This window comes from Antechinus flavipes, chromosome 4 (genome assembly GCF_016432865.1).
Source record: "Antechinus flavipes isolate AdamAnt ecotype Samford, QLD, Australia chromosome 4, AdamAnt_v2, whole genome shotgun sequence".
NCBI classification, from domain to species: domain Eukaryota; kingdom Metazoa; phylum Chordata; class Mammalia; order Dasyuromorphia; family Dasyuridae; genus Antechinus; species Antechinus flavipes.
Window position 1 is genome coordinate 419,576,721 of NC_067401.1, and position 19,737 is coordinate 419,596,457.

The window sequence follows — 19,737 nt, forward strand, 5'->3', positions numbered from 1 at the left end:
AAAGAAAAAAAAAAAAACTAATCACATCAAAAAAAGTCTGATGTGATATGAATCATTCTGTATACCTTTGGACTTCTACTTTCTACAAAGAGGAGAGAGGTATTTCCCCATCTTTCTTCTTTGGGGTAAATCATGGTCATTATTATTTCCATAACATTTGGTTTCAAATGTTTTTTTAATTGTTGTTCTTTCCATTTATATGTAGGCATTGTATATATATATGTGTATATATATATATATATATATATATATACATATATATATATAGTTTTGTTTTCTTGGGTCTGCTTATGTTTATTTGCTTCTTCATGTTTATTATATTTGTTGCTTCTTACAACACAGTGATATTCCATTACATTTATGTACCACAATTTGTTTAGCTAATCAATAGGCATGAGCTTTGTTTTTTTTTAAATTCTTTGCCACCACAAAAAGACCTTTTATAAATGTATTATTGTATATGGAGCCTTTCTTTTTTTGTCACTGACTTTCTTAGAATATATGCCCAGTAGTGGAATATCTGGGGGAAAGAGTACAGATCATTTAATCACTTTCTTTATATAATTCCAAATTGCTTTTTAGAATGTTTTTACTCGTTAACAGCTCCATCAACAATGTACAAGTGTGCATCTTTATTTCTTTAATCTTTCAATATTAGTAAGTCCCATCTTCTGCCATCTTTGCCAATTTGCTAGATATGTAATGAAACCTCAGGGATATTTGCAATTTATATTTCTATTACTAGTGACTTGGAGATTTTTTTATTTGGTTATTAAAAGCAATTTTGCTATAACTATTTGTTTCTAGTTTTTGCCCACTTGAGGTATTCATTTCAATTTTTTGAAGACAATTGTACCTATCCCATGCCATTTCCATACACAACCACCCAAATAGAATGTTGACATTAAAAATATGGGGTTTCCTTTGTTTCTGAGAGAACCTTGGGATCATTCAAGAAACTTTATGGTTCCCTAAAGGGAATCCAAAGGATAGTAAAGAGTCTTTAGAGACAGAGCTCCACTGATATTTTTATAATTACAAGAGTAAGGAAGCTCTTAAAAAATGTTGAGTGAACTGTTTGGATCAACACATATAGAAGAACACAGGACATGAGTCACCAAAAAATAAGTATTCAGGGTAAGTTTGTAAATCTTTGTAGTTGGAGGAACATCCGAATCAATGAGATCACAGATCCTTGAAGGAATTTCCCTATTTTTGTCTTTATTATTGATGGAAAGCTTCTAAGCAAGAACCTCATTTAAAAGCAGGAATTGGCTTTTTTTTCCATTTGTGTATCCCTAAGCATCTACTACAATGTCTTAAACAAAGTGAATAGTCAATAACTGTTTGTAGAATAGAATTAGTGACAGCTGCCTTTAAATCAGGCCCTTGAGGTGCCTAATCAAATAGCCACTATACAAGATGAAGGGTAGTCTCTATATAAATCTGTCTTTTTCCCTACAACATTATCAGACACATGTACTTTGAAATAACTAATACAGTGGGAAAAGTCGGGGAGAACAGCTGCTGCTGCTGCTAATTAGCCTGGAGGAAGTTGTTATAAAATGTGACAACACCTTGTAGGTGGTAACCTAACTAAATAACTTGCAGCAGAGAGGCCCATCTTAGTGAGCAGAGAAGGGTAGAATAATTCTGAAATTAAGTTAATTGTGCAGCAATCAGCAGAACAAGAAGAAAGCTAGGCAAAGTATGCCTGCTGAACTTGCCCTCTGACATAAATATAAAAGCTAATGAGAAAAAGATAACCATGGTGGAGGAAAGAAAAATCAGACAAACAGAAAAGCTGAGCGGGGCCAAAATAAGATGTCCTTTGTCAAAGCAGAAGCCAAATACATTTGTTAAAGCTAGATTAAGAAGTTAGTTTAATGAAGGGATAGAGAAGTGATGAACAAAAGTGGGTATGTTAATAAGAGCCATGCAGAAAAATAGAGCAAGAACTTTAAGGATAGTTTCCATTTACTCCTAGCTTCCTGAATGGTGTGTTGGTTTTTCTAGATATTTAAAGTTATAGGCTTGGCTATATTATTTATTGCAAATCAATAAGCCTTACAAAGACAGATAGCATTCTAAGTCCTGTTGCATAAGGTAATCTGATAGATTTATAACATCCACTAGACCACTTGGAATTTGCTTCTCTCATTTGGGTGGGTGTATAACAGTTTAAACCTACTACTGGTCACAAACTTATGTAAGAGAATCCTGCTGACTGACTTATTCCCATAGGACATATTTGTGGAGAATTACTATCCCCAATCTGTCTATGATGTATTTTTTAGAAGACTCCATTATACAAGTACACATCCCTTTCAGGAATGGCCAACTCCCATATACTTTACCCAATTCATCTATCTATTCAAACATTTGCAGTTAAAGTCTTTACTACCTCACAAGACAGACCAACTTTTTGCCTCACCCGGTATTTACACATGGATAGTTGACTGAGAGATGAAAGGAACCTTAGATGTCATCTAGGTAAGCTCCCCACATTTCACAGATGAGAAAATTGAAACTTGTCTATGGTCCTACAACTCAGTGGCAGAGCAAAGATAGAACCCAGATTTTCTGTTGTCAAATCTAGCAATCTTTCCACTTATTTACAGTTGTATTTTAATATGAAATTGAAGTTTGTTTTGTGAGAATTCTCCTGGCTCAAGTCCTTAGCATTTAGTTCTCCATCATTTTGGAAGAATGCTGAGGTCTCCTCTGTTTGTTGGCTTAATGCTTTGTTTCAGTTTTTTCCCCTACCTTTGAAAGTCCCTTTGATACCTAGTAGCTAGACTTGAAATTATAAAATTTGGATTCAAGTTCCTAAGTTTTGGGCAAGTCACTTTTTTGTAACTTAGTTTAACAAGAGTTTAAGTGACTGCCAAAGATTGTAAAGTTAGTATGCATCAGAGGTAGGATTTGAACTTATATCTTTATTAGCTGGAGTTTAACCCTCTATCACAAAGCCATGCTGCCTCTTTATAAGCTTTAAATTGCTATAGAAATTTGAATTACTATTATCATAATTTAAATTTTATTTTTGGATAAATGATCAATATCTGTTGTTACAAAATATTTCCACAAAGAGCAGAAATGTGACTTAGCTTCCTGAATGTCTTTTTCCATCCAGTCTCCATTTGCTTTTGTTACATATCTAGAGTACACAGTTATGATTTTAAGTACCATTATTTTATTTAGCAAAAAAAAAAAAAAAAAAAAATTCACTATGCCATTAAGGTCTCTTAGTTTTATTCCCTCTAAGCTTGAGGCAAAGGCTGCATCTTCAGAACACAAGACAAAAGATTAAACAATATATTATTATACATTTTAAAAATGAAATATAAAATAATAGATATAAAGAAATTGCCAGATTGTTTTGATAGGGAATTTCTCTATTCTGAAGCTTGCTATATCAGTTAAATCCCAGGTCTTCTCTGTATGCCAAATATTATTTATAAGTACAACAAAATTTAATCTTCCTAATGTATAATTCTGACCATTTTAGTCCCTCCCTCCACTTTCAGCTTGTGGAAAAGGAGGGAGGAGAGACACACACACACAGAGACACAGAGACAGAAACAAAGAGACAGAGAGAGAAGAAGGAGGAGGTGTTATTATCCATTTGCCTCTTTTTTTTTTCTAATAACAAATAGTTCATCCTAATATAGCATTAAAAACTTTAGAGACAACAATCCTCTGGGGAAAGCAGTGCATGTATTATTACCTCCATTTTACATGTAGAAACTGGGACTCAGAGAATTTAAGTGCCTTCCTCAGTGTCAAAGAGATAAGATATGTTACCATACAATGTTCTTTTCACTGCATCATACTTTCTTCTTTAAGACAGAAATTTTTATCATTAGAGATATTTATCATTATCAAATTTTTAAAAAGACTAGATATCATCTAGTTCAAGTATCTCCTTTTGTAGAATTAAGCAACTTTCCAAAATTTACTTAATCCACAGTCATGGGCAAATCCAGAACTAGAATTTATCTCTGCCTTAACACCTAGCATAATTTTGGTTATGTTGTTGATTTTTTTTTGAAGAGGAATAATGACATCTATCTTGGTTATATAACATGTACCCAATAAAAGCTTTTTATAAAATAATGAATTAGAAAACTGGAACCTGTAGTAGGAGAAAAGTGGATTGAACAGAGACTTCATCATTCTTGATTTGGGGAAGAAGAACTCTTATCTATGCTATACCTTTATAGCATATGGGTAACTTAGGTTACCTAACATAAGGAATAGGGACTGAGCAAATGAGCAAACAAAATATTCTGAAATGTAGCCCTCGTCTGAAAAAAATCAGAAAGCATTTAGACTAATGGTTCTTAATCATTATTAGTCAAGGGACCCAATAGGAATCATTCTGTTGAAAGCTATAGATCATTTCTCAAAATAATGTTTTATAGAATTAAAGAAATGACAGATTTCTATTTCAAATCATTAAAAATGAAGGTGTCTCTTTCCCATCCAAATTCATGGACCACATGAAATATATCCACATATTTCTTAGAGGTCTATGGATCCCAAATTAATAAGTTCTGATCTAGAAGATGGTAATAACATTGATAAAAAGTATTCAAGTCATTACTAATAAGAATCAGCTAAAGGAAATGGGAAAGATAAAAGTCAAGGAGATGAATAATAACTGCTTTCACTTGAGGGACTGCCACATACAACTTCTGCTCGACTTCAGAGGTCAGAAGATGGGAAAAAATGGAGCAAATTGTAAAGAAAATCTTACACTTACTGTGAGGAAAATCTTCCATATTAGAGCTCCCCCCGCCAATGAAATGGGATCATTGGAGCATCTCAAGCAAAGGCAAAAAGACTCTTTGTCAAGTGTAGTAGAAGAGATACTTTTTAGGTATGTTAGACTAAATGATAACTGAGTGAGTGGCCTTCATATATTATGCACTGACAGCAAAGAGAGATCTATATTTAAACACATTTTAAATGAATATGTGTGTGTGTGTGTTTATATACATGTATACATAAATGCATACAGATAGATAATTTCTCAGTTTTCTCATTTGGAAAATGGGGATGATATATGATATCAGCATTTACTTTCTAGGCTTGTTGTGAGGATCATATGAGATAATATTTATAATGTGCCTAGAACAGTGACTGGTTCATAATGGATGTTTAATTAAACGCTTGTTTCTTTCCTTCCATACATATATAAATAATCATTCAATAAGCATTTATTAAGTATCTATTTGCCACGTGCTGTGCTAAGCACTGGAAATGCAAAAAGAGTCATAAGATCGTTCCTTTCATCATGGAAATCATAATCTAATGGGAAAAACAGCAAATAATCAAACATGTACAAATATGCCATATGTAGAATTGATAGAAAATAATTCAAAAAAGAAGAGTAATAGAATTAAGAGAGATTGAGAAAGGTTTCCTGTAGAAGGTGGGACTTTAGTTGGGACTTGAAGGAAACTAGGAAATTCAGGAGACAGGAATGAGGAAGGAGAGTGAGTATTCAGACATAATGTTTACCAGAGAAAATGTCCAGAACTGAGATGAAGTATCTTATTCATGGAAGAGCCAGGAAGATGATATCAGCAGATCAAAAAGTACATGTCCAGAAGTAAGGTGTAAGAAAACTGGAATTGTCAGAAGGTATTAGTTATGAAGGAGCCAAACAGAGGATTTTGCATTTGATTTTGGAAGTGATAGGGAGCCACTGGAGTTTACTAAGTAGTAATTTACATAATTGGACTTCCACTTTAGGAAAATCACCTTAGTGGCAAATGGAAGGTGGTTTGGAGTAGAAAGAGACTTGAGGCGGGCAGACTTGCCAGCAGACAATTACAGTAAACCAAGCTGATAGTAATGAAGGCCTTTATCAGAATAGAGAAGAGAATATATCTGAGAGATGTTGCGAAAGTAGAATTGATAGACCTAGGTAACAGATTAGATATGGGGAGTGATAGTGAGAAGATGAGGATAATATCTCAGTTGTAAACCTAGGGAACTAGGAGAGTGGTACCCTCAAGAGTAATAAGAAACTTTGGAAGATGGGAGGCTTTAGGGTAAAAGATAATGGGTTCAGTTTCAGAGATAGAGTTTAAGATGTCTATTGGATATCCACTTTGAAATGTCTGACGCAGTTGGAGATATGAAATTGGAGGTCAACAGACAGGATAGTTAGATTTGAGAAATAGGACCATAGAGATGATAATTAAAACTCTGGGAGTTGATGAGATCATCAAATAAAGTGGTATAGAGGGAGTTTCAAAGGGAGCCCAGGGCAGAACCTTGTGGGATAACTGTGGTTGATGGGGAATATATATATATGTGTGTATGCATATATACTTCAAATGCATGTGTATGTGTATGTTTCATTGAGAAAGAATGGGTATAGGTACTCTGAAGCAACAAATCTCAGACAAGAAAAATCTTAGAGGAAGTTGAATCCTGTGCCTTTTAAAAATATATATCTATTATTCTTTGTGGGATATGAGAAGACACAGGAAAGAAAACAGGCTATTATCTGAAAATAAATTAGATTTACTCTATAATGCCCAAAGAAAGAACTAGAAGCAATACGTGGAAGTTAACCAGTGACAGATTTAGTCAAAACTCAGTTATTAAGTGCCTACTATGTGCCAGACACTGTGAAGTACTGAGGATACAAAGAAAGGCAAAAAATAGTCCCTACCCTCAAAGAGTTTACATTCGAAATGGATGACATCATATAAGTAAAAAGAATTGGTGAATAGAGACCTTGAAAGGGTGGTATTGAAGGGCACTTCAGCAACCAGAAAGAAAAAAAAAAAAAAAAAAAGGAAAGGTTTAGGTTCAATATATGGAACAATTAGGTCTAGTGGGTTTTTCCTCATTGGAGATTTAAAAAAAAAAAAAAAAAAAAACTAGATGGCTACTTGTTGGGCAGAAGACAGAGGGAATTCTTTATAATATAAGTACAGTTTGAACAAACCTGCCTCTGTCCTTTTCAAGTCCAAAATATTGTGAGTCTGTAAAATTTGCTCTTGGACGACATGATTATTGCTGTGATTTGTTTTTTAAGAAGCAAAAAGCCTAGAAGAAGCTTTGAGCTCCACAATATGACTTGTATTCATTTTCCTGCACTTGCTTAGTCTCAGCTTTTGCACTTAGATATCCAAAGGGGCCTTTAAGGCTCCATTTCTAAAGCCCTGGAATAACTACATTGACAGAAGAATGAGGCTTGCATACTTCATAAGGTAAACCTAAACATCTTGAGACAGTGATTTACACCCAACTTCCAAGAATCTGATTACCTAATCCACGGTCTGCTATGTAAACGGGAGTAAACCAAGATTTAATCAGTTTACACAGTGTATAGTAAATAATTTGATATCTCCTCAGCAGGGTGCTTGCAAATGTAAATGTTTAAGCCAAATTTGAGGCTGACAGAGTGATTCAAGCACCCACTTTCTCAGCCAGCAAAACTGTATCAACAAATGGCCCTCACATGCCCTTGCCTTGTAGGAAAAAAATGAAGGTCTGAGGGCTAAGGACAAGGCAAAGAATCCTATCTACCTGATGCTCATTTGCTCACCTGAATGAAAATTCCAGAATTCTAAACCCACTGCTTAGGAAATGACCTTAAAGTTCCCATAATGGTTTCTTTGTTTAAGACAGTATTTTGTCTTATGATCCAGAAATCATAGGTATATAATTTCCCAATGCCCACATTCTGTTATGTGACCCCAACATGGGATCATTACCCATAGTTTAAGAAGCTTTGCTTTTTTCACCATTTCATTTGCCCAAAGATTATACATAGATGTATAAAAGAGATAAGATGGCTATTGGGTCTTGTGATTATATCTGATTTGCATATGTTCTCCATCTGATTTGTTTACATATATACTTAGAGCTATACCACCTATTATCAGGCAGTTTCCAAGGTAAAAAAAATACCTCTTCTACATCACAAGTTGGCATCTCTCAATTATTTTTTCTGTTTTTTTTTTCCATTACTTCTTAACTCATTCACAAGCATATCAGATATTGACCTCCCAATCACTGTGAAGTAGAGGAAGACTGAGAAAGAGCATAGATTCTCTCTTGCCATATCAAGTATAGGTTCGGAACATCAAGTATAGGTAAAGTGGCAACACATTTGTGCCTGTCTTTTTCTCCTCCTCCTCCTCTTTTTCTTCTTCCCCTTCTCCTCCTCCTCCCTTCAACTCTTCCATCTTTTTTTTCTCCTCCTGCTCCTCCTCTTCCTTCTCTTCTTCCTCTTCATCTTCCTCCTCTTCTTCCTTCTCCTCTTCCTTCCCTTTCTCTTCCTCCTCCTTCTTCTCTTCCTCCTCAATCTTCTCCCCCTCCTCTTTCTTCTTCAGAAATCAAGTTTAAATGATTTGCCCAGGGTCATACAGCTAATATCTGAGGCCAGATTTGAACTCAGATCCTCCTGATTGTAACTTAGCTGCTCCCTGTGCATAGATTCTTTACCACATCATTCCATTATCTTCCCAAAATCTAGTTGAATCATTCTGATAGTGGAAAGAATTGCCTCTGGAGTAGGAGGATCAGAAATTCAATGAAGGTCTATTAGTAGAGGCTGAATATAAGAGATGATATCAAAACTATATTTATTCATTAATTTAGTCATTCAACAAACGATCATTAAGCTCTTAACAGCTAAAAGGCCCTGTGCTAAAGTCTGGCAGTACCAAAGCAAAACTAAATATCCCCTGATTGCATTTTATGAGGGAAAACAATGTATATGGAGATAAGCAAAACTAAAACATATAAAATAGTTTTTTTTTGTTTTGTTTTGTTTTTGTTGTTTTTTTTTGGGGGGGAGGGGTTGAGGAGAATTTCTAATTGGAGAATCAGAAAAAAAATATTTTGTACGGGGTAGTATTTGAATTGACTCTTTAAAGAAATGAAAAAAAAATCTAAGAGGTAAGATAAGGAAGGTGTGTATTCTGGACCTGTAAGGGGTCTCATATGGGCAAAATCATGAAGACAAGGAAGCTTTTGCAGGGGATATAGTCAATAAAATAAGTCATATGGATTGGAATATATAGTTTAGAGTTTAGGGTTGGAGGTAATGTGAAATCAATCTATATAGATAAGTTGAAACCAAATTGTGAAGGGCTTTAACTACCAAAGAGTTTGGTTTTAATTCTGGATTCATTTGGGCTTTGTTAGAGCTTTTTGTACAATTGAACAATGTAATTAAACTTGTGATTTTGAGCCTTTTCCACCTTTGTGAAGGATGAATTAGAGAAAGGTGAGAATAAAAGGAATAAGACTACTTAAACGATCTCAAAAACAGGCCAGGCAAGAAATGATGAGAACCTGAAATAGTCTAGTGATTGAATTCTGGAGAGGTGGGAACCAAGGGGAGACATAGTAAGGAAGTAAAACTGATAAGACTTGCTAACTGATTGGATGGAGGGCAGGAGTTAAAGGATAGAAAAGAGTCAATGATGACTACTTCCACAAATCTGAGTGATTGAAAACACAATAGTTCTTTTGGGGAAAAAAAGAAGAAGAAGAAAAGAAGAAAGAAAGATGGCTTTGGGAAAGGTGACTTATTTTGGGACATGTTTAGTCTGAAATACCTAGAAGATAATCAATTGAAATTGTTCAACAGATCATTGGATTCTCTGAGACTACTTCTAAATCAGAGATTCTATGATTCTATGAGATTACTAGGTCCGTATCAAAAAAGGAACTGACCTTCATATCATCACACCTCCTCAGACTAGATACTCTGGTTCCTTCCTGAGGCCCCTAATTGAGGAGAGTTTTCCATATCTACCCTAACCCTGGGTTCTTGATTGATTAGTGTTCTCTATATCTATTCTGTCCCTGGGCTTTGAATTGGTGAAAGTTTTCCATATTTATACTGACCCATAGTTCTTAAATGATGAACATTATCCATATATAGCCTAACCCTGGACTCCTGATTGATAAGAATCTGTTCTCTTATCTTAATCCAGATCCACCATTGTTCTCCTACCATCTTGATCTTAAGCTGCTTTAACTTTTCCTAGACCAGAAGGTAGAAAGGTGGATAAAGTGTTGGGCCTAGAGTCAACCTAAAATCAAATCCTTCTGCATTTAGCATTGTGCTTAGGACAAAGTAAGTGTTACTAAATGTTGTTATTTTATTATTATTATTATTCATCCATGTATTCATTCAAGAAATAAGGCAAAATCACTGAACACTCTGCAATGAGTTCCCCGAGGCATATTTACTGACACATTTATGTTCTTACATGGTACTCTGTAGTTAAATGTATTTTTAATTTTTTTCTACCAATATTATGAATTTGGGAATGTAGCTGAAAGCAGAGAAGGGTCCTTTATGAACATAGTAAAAAATGTCAAAAATGAAGCTGAAAGGATACTCTTTTTCCTTCCATGATGAAAAAAAAGAATAATCCTGATTTCCTTGTAGAGTCAAAGTAAAGGAAAACAAAATGATGAGCATGAGCATTCAGTTTACATTCAGAATTGGAAAGTGAGAGACTGTCAGAGTGGTCAATTCAGTTCAATTTAACAAACATTTATTAAGTTCTTATCAAGAACTATGCTAGACATGATAAATGGGGAAATATGTATAGAAGAATTGCACATATTTAACATATATTGGATTGCTTGCAATTTAGGGGAAGGAAGGGAGAAAAATTTGGAACACAAGGTTTTGCAAGGTTAAAGGTTGAAAATCTTCTTTGCATATATTCTGAAAATAAAAAGATATTATTTATTTAAAAAAAAAAAAGAACTATGCTAGACTCTGGAGAGATAAAAAGACAAAGATGAAAATCAAATAGCCCCTTACCTGCAAAGAGCTTTCCTTGGGTGAAGGTTGGAGTTGGGAGGGTGTGTGTGGAGGATTAATAATATGCATAAAATAAAGTGTATATAAGATAAGGAGTAAGGGAGGCAAAAGAGAGATCAGACAATGAACTCTGAAAATATTTGTTGAAAGATAGCATTAAAATTTTGGATAATTGGAAAGGAGATAATATTTATGTTGAGCCTTGAAGAAGCTAATAATTGTTACATAGTGCTTTTTTCAAAGAGTCTCACTTTACAAAGGCTGAAAAAAGTAAATGATTGTCACATCAACTCTAGGAAGTTGATGGATTTTATGCCCATTTTATTTATACCCATTTTACAAATCAGAAACCTGAAGCTAAAAAAAAAAAGTTAAGTTACTAGCACAGGGTTATACAGTTAATAAATGTATATAAAGAGAATCAGCTTCAAATCTTCTTGACTTCAGATCTAGTCTTTATGCTCTTCTAGGCTGCCTTCTAAGAAATATAAAAGATCCAAAGGCAAAATCCAAAGAACTTAAGAATTGGAGTTGTAAAAATCTAGTTCTTACTTTGCTACTTATTAGCTATACAAGAGTGGACAGGTTACAACATATCAAAGCTTCAGTTTCCTTCTCTAATAAAATTGTGGTAATTTAATATACTATAATCATATTAAGAAAACAAAACAACCCAAACCATATGATTTTATTAACAGAAAAAAAAAATCTTTGACAAAGTACAACCACTAACTACTAATTCATGGCATAAGAATAGAAAGATTTTTTTAAAAATATGATAAAAGTATCTAAAACAAAAATACAACATTATGTGTAATATGGAAATACTAGAACCATTTGTATTAAACCTAGTATTCTTGCTTTGGGAAACTTTACATTTTCCCTAATGTAGTTTGACATGGTTCTAGAGATGGTAACAATAACAATGAAACAAGAGAGATAAATTAAATCCAAAAAGATAGGTAATAAAGAAAAAAAAAATAAAAACATTGCTGTTTGCTGATGAAATGATGGTTTACTCAGAAAATCCTAGGAAATTAACAAAGAAAGTAATTTCCAAAATTTAATAACTTCATATAATATCAAGTTACTAAAGAAACCCAATAAGTGTTTCTATAGATAGTGATTACAACTTCTTGGAGGAAAAGAATCAACCAGGAAGCACTGTTCAAAATAAAATATCTGAGTGTCAATCTACTAAAGCAAACTTAATACATGAAGAAACACAATTACAAACTATCTTTCAAGGAAACAAAGAACAATTTAAATAACTGAAGAAATATTTAGTGCTCATGGCTAGGCCATGCCAACATAATAAAAATGACAATCTCTCCAAAATTAATTACAGATTTAGTGCTACATAAAACTACATAAAAAGAGGATACTTTCATTGAGCTAGACAAAATAATCATAAAATTCCTCTGGAGTAACAAGAAGATCTAGAATATGAAGGGAAGCAATAGGGGGTAAAAAGGATTAAATTGGGAATATCACTTGCAGACCTTAAGTTATAAAATAAATTAGTTATCAAGATTATTTACTGAAAGTTTTTTTTAATCAATGTAATAAACTAGAAGAAAAAAAATTGAAAAATAACTTAGTGTTTAATAAAGTCAGTAACTTAGTGTTTCATAAACCTGAAAACATAAATTACCTTGCAGGAAAAACAAAAACAAAAACAAAAACTTCCTATTGACAAGAATTTGTGAGACTGCTGGAAAGTAGTTTTGCAGAAATCACCAACATTTTACAACATATGCCAGAATACTCCCAAAATGAATACATGCTCTGAACATTAAAGACATGCTATAAACAAAACACAAGGGAACCCGATCATTTGTTTTTAACTGCTATGGTGAAGGGCTAAACCTTTGATAAATAAATAAAACAGTCACAAAAAATGAAATAGTTTTGATTTCATGAAATTTAAAAATTCCTACATGAATGGAATTAGCATTTAGGATAAGAAGGTAGATAATTGATTTTGTATCTGTTATCTAAAATCGATAAGCAGCCAACAACAATGTTTTAAAAGCCATTCCCCAATATAAAAGCAATGGAAGTGTGGGAGTGGGAAGCAAGGGAAAGCAGATCTGAAAAGAAGCTCAAACTATTAATAGCCATTATAATAATAATAATAATGGCAACATGGGGCTAGTCATACAGAGCTTGTGACAAAGCCAACAAAACCTGGATTCAAAAATCACCTCTGATTCACAATGGCTGTATGACCCTGGACAAATCACTACTAAGTATTCTAAGTATAAAAAACTTCTAAATATTCTAGACAATTTCTGAGATTATACACTATAGAGAAGTGTGAACCTACACTGATAGTTTTTTTTTTTTCTTTACAGAGTTACTGTTATCAATAACATGCATTCCCTGGTCCCTAGTCTCTATGAAAGAACATTGTATATTAATATTCAAATAAGAGATAAGATGAAATTTTACTTAAAACCCAATCAATTGTAAAAGTTGTCAAAAGGGAGATATTCAATGTTCAAGAGTACGGAGAGACAAGTAAACTAATGCATTCTTAGTGGGGCTATACATTGGTCCATCCATTCTGGAAAACAATTTGGCATTATATTTAGAAAAATGACTAAAATGTCTACACTGTTTGACCCAAAAATTCCATCGCCAGACATTGGTACCAAGGAAATAATTGACAAAAACAAAAAGAAAGACTTCAAATGCAACACAATATTCACAGTATCACTTTTTTTTTTAGTAGCAAACAATCAGAAATAAAATCAATAACCATCAATTTGGGCAATGATAAAACCAAATGTGTTGTGTAAAAGTAATGGAATATTAATTACTCCACTGGAAGAAATGATTACTATGATGAAGGCAGAGAAGCATTTGAAATATATATTAATTGATTGAAAGTGAAGTAAAAAGAACAAGGGAAACAATATGTAAGACAAAATGTAAAGGAGCAAAAGGAAAAAAAAAAAAGCAAAACTGGGAAACTTTAAAGTCCAAGTTTAGAAGTTTAGTCTCAAAGAAGGCATCTTCCACTAATTCTTTGCAGAGGTGATGGACTATGGGTATGTTTCACTACAAATATATATATATATACACACATACATATATATATATATGTATATATATGTTATATTATATGTGTATTTTATTAATTTTTCCTTTTTTTATTATTTGTTATAAGAAATGATTCTCTAGAAAAGGGAAAGAATATAGGGAAATGTAGATGATGTAAAAATAAAAAAGTCTCCATAAACTATATTTTTAAATTATATACTATCGTCTGATATTGTGAGTACCATATAAATGTGAGCTATTACAATTAAATCAACATGATGCATATAGGTATATACAAAGAGGAATATTTATTTAAATATGATTATTCATCATTCTGCCATTACTTGGATAAGTATATATAAGATATAAGATATATGCATATGTATATCCATATTCATGTCCATATCTATGTATTCATACTTTTCTCATCTGTTCAAGATGATCTCCCTAATAAACAGGGATATATAAAGATATACACACATATATGCACATTAATATATTATTTATACATATATATGTATATTTGTTAGATATGAATCATCTTGAACAAATGAGAACAATTACAAATTTAAGAAATGGAAAAAGAATCTTTGAAAGTCTCATTAGTCTCTTCTAAAACTATAGTTTAAAATTTTATGAATGGAAACATGAGATTAAAATGTGAAGATAAGAACAATTGTGGATAACAAAGATGACTTACCTTTTGGGCTTGCTTTCTATACTTTCTGCCACATAGTACCCAGGTTCACATTGGTATCGGCAGATGGACCCCACATCATGATTTCCCTGGAGGCAGCGAGGAAGTAGCAGTTTGGCATTAGCTATGGCTGGAGGAACATCACACTCTAATTTGCAATATGCTTCTGGGAGAGACCAGAGCCCATCCTCAAGACAGGTCAACCATTGGTTCATTCCTAACTCCAGGAAACATAAAAGAGAGAAACTCAGCTAGAAAGATGGAGGGTAAGGGTGAGGGGAAATCCATAGTGATTAGAAGATCAACCTGGGGAATCACAGTAATCTCTTTGGAACAAGTAACAATGGAAGGGACCACCAAGTCCAATAAGATTTCTCCAAGGATTCTAGTCCACAAAAAAACCAGAGGAAACCTAAATTTTAGATGCTCCTTAAAGGCATAACTAGGATGAGGCTTCAAATATATAGCTGTAGGGCACTAAAATATAGAGATGCTTGCATCATTTGAACTCTTTCAAAGGCCCCCAAACAACTGAGTTATAACAGCAAAACACTTATTTTGTGAGAATAATTAGTTGAAATAAGAAATTACCAGCTGACATGCTTCTACTGCTATTACTATACACTAGGGGAACTTTTCTTTATCTTGCTCAAGCTCTGCTCACCCATCCTCTACTTAATTGAATGGGTTTTTTAAAGATGATCTGAAGGCATGTCTCATGCTTTCCCCAAACACAGAAATTGCTAATTTTAGCACTGAATTTACTAATTTACACTACTGCATTTTCACATAACACAAATTTGGTCTTATTACAGATAACACACCAATTTTAATTTTAATTATGAGATAAGGATTAACTGTGTGAAAGAAAGATTCATTGGGTCAACTCTCCTATACTTTTTCCAGTTTTAAATAATTGTGAAGTGATTGGCTAAAACAAGAAAAGACATTAAGATTCCCAATTGATTCTGATTTTAAAGAAATAAAAGAGGATAGAACCTTCTCACTAATGGGGATCTGAAATACTATCAATCAGAGAAAAGTAAGTGAGAGTATAGCAGGGACTTGGAAGCAAGGAAGAGGAAGAAAATAGAAAATGGTGGCAGAGAATGGGGAATGGTATAACAAGGGAATAAAATGAATGGAATTTCTGAGTCTGAAATTCCAGGATGAGCATATGCTTATATAATTTCAAATTGATGATACCTTGAAGTTTGGCTGGTGAGATACAGGAGAAAGAGCAACGTTTCTGAAAATTAGTTCCTTCCAAGCAAGAGAATCTGGCGTAGTATACATGTGACTGGTCAGGAACACCACAATCAAGAGGCACACAACTGATAGCTTGGTTCCAATGTCCAGAAGAACATGTGAGCACAATCTCCTTCTAAACATAGAAAATTTAAAAAGACAATCAGAACAATCTGCAAGGTTGGTAAAAGTCTAAGACAAGAAGTCTTGGGTTCTCCGCCCCAAATGGCAAATATTAACAAAGCTGTATTAACGCAGGCTCTAGATTTTCATTGATAGAACCACAAGTCAGTGATTTGACCAATCATAGAAGTCATGTAAAGGTGGCAGAATAAAAATAGTGTTATACCTGTATTTTCTCACAGACCCAGTATTTTAAAAAAAAAAAAAAAGCTTCAGAATCCTAAGGTCTGTATTCCAACTATATTCTGATAAGAGTAAAGTATTATGGAATTATCACATCTTTGGTAATAGACACAAAATTTCTCTCCAAATAACCTCAAGTCAGACAGTGCCTTTTTAAGGCTTCCACAACATACCTTGAGCCATAAGGAGATTTAAATCCATGAAAATCTTTACCTTACTAGTCTAGCCATTTGTCTCCCATATTTACTATAGATAAGACTTTATATTTGTGACTATTAAATTTGCAATTGAATTTTATTTAATTCTATGATCTTTTGATCTTAAGAGCTTTCAGAATTCCTTTTCAGCCATCATTCATCAACAAGCAAAAATTAAATAGTTTCTGCTCTTAAGGAGCTTGCATTCTCTTTGGGGCATACAATATGTTCACAGAGCAGTAAATTCAGGACATACATATGCAATATATATATTATATATATATATATATGTATAATGTGCTTATATGTAATGTGTGTATATATGTAATGTGTATATACACGCATATATATTCATACACAAATACATATGTGTGTATATATGTACACACACATGCCTATATACATGCCCATGCAGAAAGGTATATAGAATAGATACAGAGACAGATAGCTATACACAATGGAAGAAGGAATAAGGTTTCACCACTTTTTAATCAGAAAAAAAAAGCCTTTTGAAAAAGATCCTATTTGAGCTAGTCTTTTGAGAAAGTAAGGAATTCCAAGAAGTGGAGGAGATAAGGTGAAAGACATAAGGGATAACCTATGTAAAAGCATGTTGGCAACAGATGAAATGTTATTTATGGGGAATAGAAAATGGTTTTTTGATTGGAATGTAGAATCTGTTAGGAGGAATAATAGGGAATTTGTATTGAAAGAAAGAATGAAGCCAGATTGTAGAGCTTTAAATACCCAAGAAAAGAATAAGTGTGTTATATTAGAAGCAAGCCAAACCAACAAGCAATTATTAAGCACCTAGTTTCTTGATCAAGGGAGTAACATGATCAAGCCACTGATAGAGCCAGCTAGTAGCACAGTAGATAGAGTACTTGCCTACAGTCAGAAACATGAGTTCAAATTCATCCTCAGACATTTACTAGCTATGTGAACCTGGACAAGTCACTTAATTTTTGTTTGCCTCAATTTCTTCAATTATAAAAGGGAAATAACAGCAGTACCTACTTTATAGGGTTATTTTGAGGATCTTATGAGGTAATATTTGTGAAAAGTTCTTAGCACAGTCCCTCTAAGCCTAAGGATAGATTTTTGGTCATTTATTACAAATGTCTATCCACATTAATACTGATTAATTTGAATGACTATAAAATTATTAATCACAAAATCTCAGCTATCACTTTTACTCTACCTTCCTTCACAAGAAAAGCCCTGGAGAAAATACTTAATAGTCACAAAGATAAGAGACTGTTATTGACACTATCTTTCAAAAAAAAAAAAAAAAACTAATAGTATCAGGGTCATAAGTGTAATGACCAGCAAAAGTTTTCATAATCCCTCTCCCATGCTTATTTTTAGCCAAGGATGATTCATTGTATTAACATTTTTTTTTCAATCTGATTCTATAGAGTTATAATTCAAGGGTAGTTAGATATGTTTTCAGAGAAAAACATTCCTAAAACCTTCTGTTCATTGGCTGAACCCTCCCTAGAAACTTTGTAAGCCAATGAACAACAGGTCAACTGGGAATACCTGCAGATGACAAAGGTTGCACCACCATTTTTGGTCTGTGGCTTTCAGTCTGAAAAGCTCTGACCTACTATCACATTGATAAACACCATTACTATTTCTGGGCAGTTTCTTACCTTACACTTAGAAGTCTGTTTCAAACTCTAATTATTGCATTTCCATTTTAAGAATATCTGTTAAGCCCTCTCTGTGGTGCTTAGATGATCATTCACCTTGTTCAACTCTGTTGAACTTTTTTTTTCTTGAGTTTCTTAAGATGCTTTAATAGACATAACATTTTCAATTTCTTTCTTTCTTTCTTTCTTTCTTTCTTTCTTTCTTTCTTTCTTTCTTTCTTTCTTTGTTTTTTTCTTTCTTTCTTTCTTTCTTTAGCTTCAGTCACTTCTCAAGAAATAAGTTGTTCTGTTCTTCTTTCCAGTGCCTTTTCAATGGCTTTTTGTTCTGCCCTTTTTTCTTTTTTCTTTCTCTCTTCTCTATGTAACTATTTGCCTTTTCTGTATTGGATTTAAATGGGTAAATATTCATTCATCATACACTATATACAAGGCATTATGCCAGAGGGCATGGAGAATTGAAAAATTAATTAAATGTAGCCCTTACTTTCAAAGAGCTTACCATATTATAAGGAAGGTGAGATGTACACACAAGTAATTATGCTGCAAGGCCCACTATGTTAAATATAATCAAACAGCTACTAGCAATCAAAGGATGGGTCATTTTAATTTTAAATATCATGCAGATATTCATGACAATATAATGGACTAGATCTTTATTAAGGACCATGCCTTAAACACAAATCAATGAGAATCAGAATGATTATTCAACTATAGATCTCAAGCCAACTTCCATTTGGTCATTGTTTGGGCCCTGATTGACTCAGAGTGAATGTAAGAATGTAAATAACAATTGTTTGTGTTTTATGTGTGTGTGTGTGTGTGTGTGTGTGTGTGTGTGTGTGTGTGTGTGTTTGTATAAATAAATAAATATATATAATGTTGTGTGTATGTCTGTATGTCTGTATGTATATATCTGGCCATTAGACCCAGATGGTTCCAGAGGAATAAGTGAGGCTGGTAACTTTGCACAGTCCTCCCTCTCTTCAATACAATTCACTCATATGTTATGGCATCATCTCCTTGATGTCATGGTCCTCTTCAAGAAAAAAGGACAAACAACAATAACAAAACATCACTAATAGTATATTCATATTGAGGTTATAATTAAACAACAAATTCATAATAACCTATATTTAAATCATCATTCTTATGGTAATAATATTAAATTCATTATATTCAATTCTCACTATTTTGGGGTGAGAGGAGTTCAGACCTATGATTTCATTGGCAGAGGGAAATTCCAATATAGAAACTTCCTTTGTCAGTGAAAATTACTGGTTCCTTTGTAATTTATAGTCTTGGCAGTTTGCCTGGTATATTGAGTGACTGCTCTATGATCATACACCTAGCATAAGTCAGAGGTAAGACATATATAAATGTCAACTAATATTATGCTACATTGCCTCTCCATTCTTATGCAGTGGGAATGTCATTTATATTCAGAAGGAGAAACTCTGAAGTAAAAAAAAAAAAAAAAATTCTTCTCTATATCTAGTTCTGCCAGTGTAACTCAACCTTTATTTAAGTCAGGACTAGGCAGAGGATAGCAGAAGAAAGTTTTACCTTTCTGCTTTGTTTTATTGACAGAATCACAGAATAATATTTTTCGATAATATGTATTTCTATCCAGGATGTACTGAAATACTAAACTCCCAAGTTCTGCATGGTCCATAAATTGCTGGATATCCCCTCCTAGAAGTC

The 19,737-nt window shown here is 33.3% G+C and overlaps 1 protein-coding gene across 1 annotated transcript in view; it reads right to left on the reverse strand.

Moving 5' to 3' along the window:
• Positions 1 to 19,737, reverse strand: part of PAPPA2 (pappalysin 2) — a 385,692-nt gene that overhangs the window by 95,172 nt on the left and 270,783 nt on the right. Inside the window, exons 15-16 of the mRNA XM_051998898.1 lie at positions 15,777 to 15,954; positions 14,574 to 14,787 (exon numbers count right to left, since the gene is read on the reverse strand). Coding sequence (XP_051854858.1) covers positions 14,574 to 14,787; positions 15,777 to 15,954 — 392 coding nt within the window. The remainder of the gene's footprint in view (positions 1 to 14,573; positions 14,788 to 15,776; positions 15,955 to 19,737) is intronic.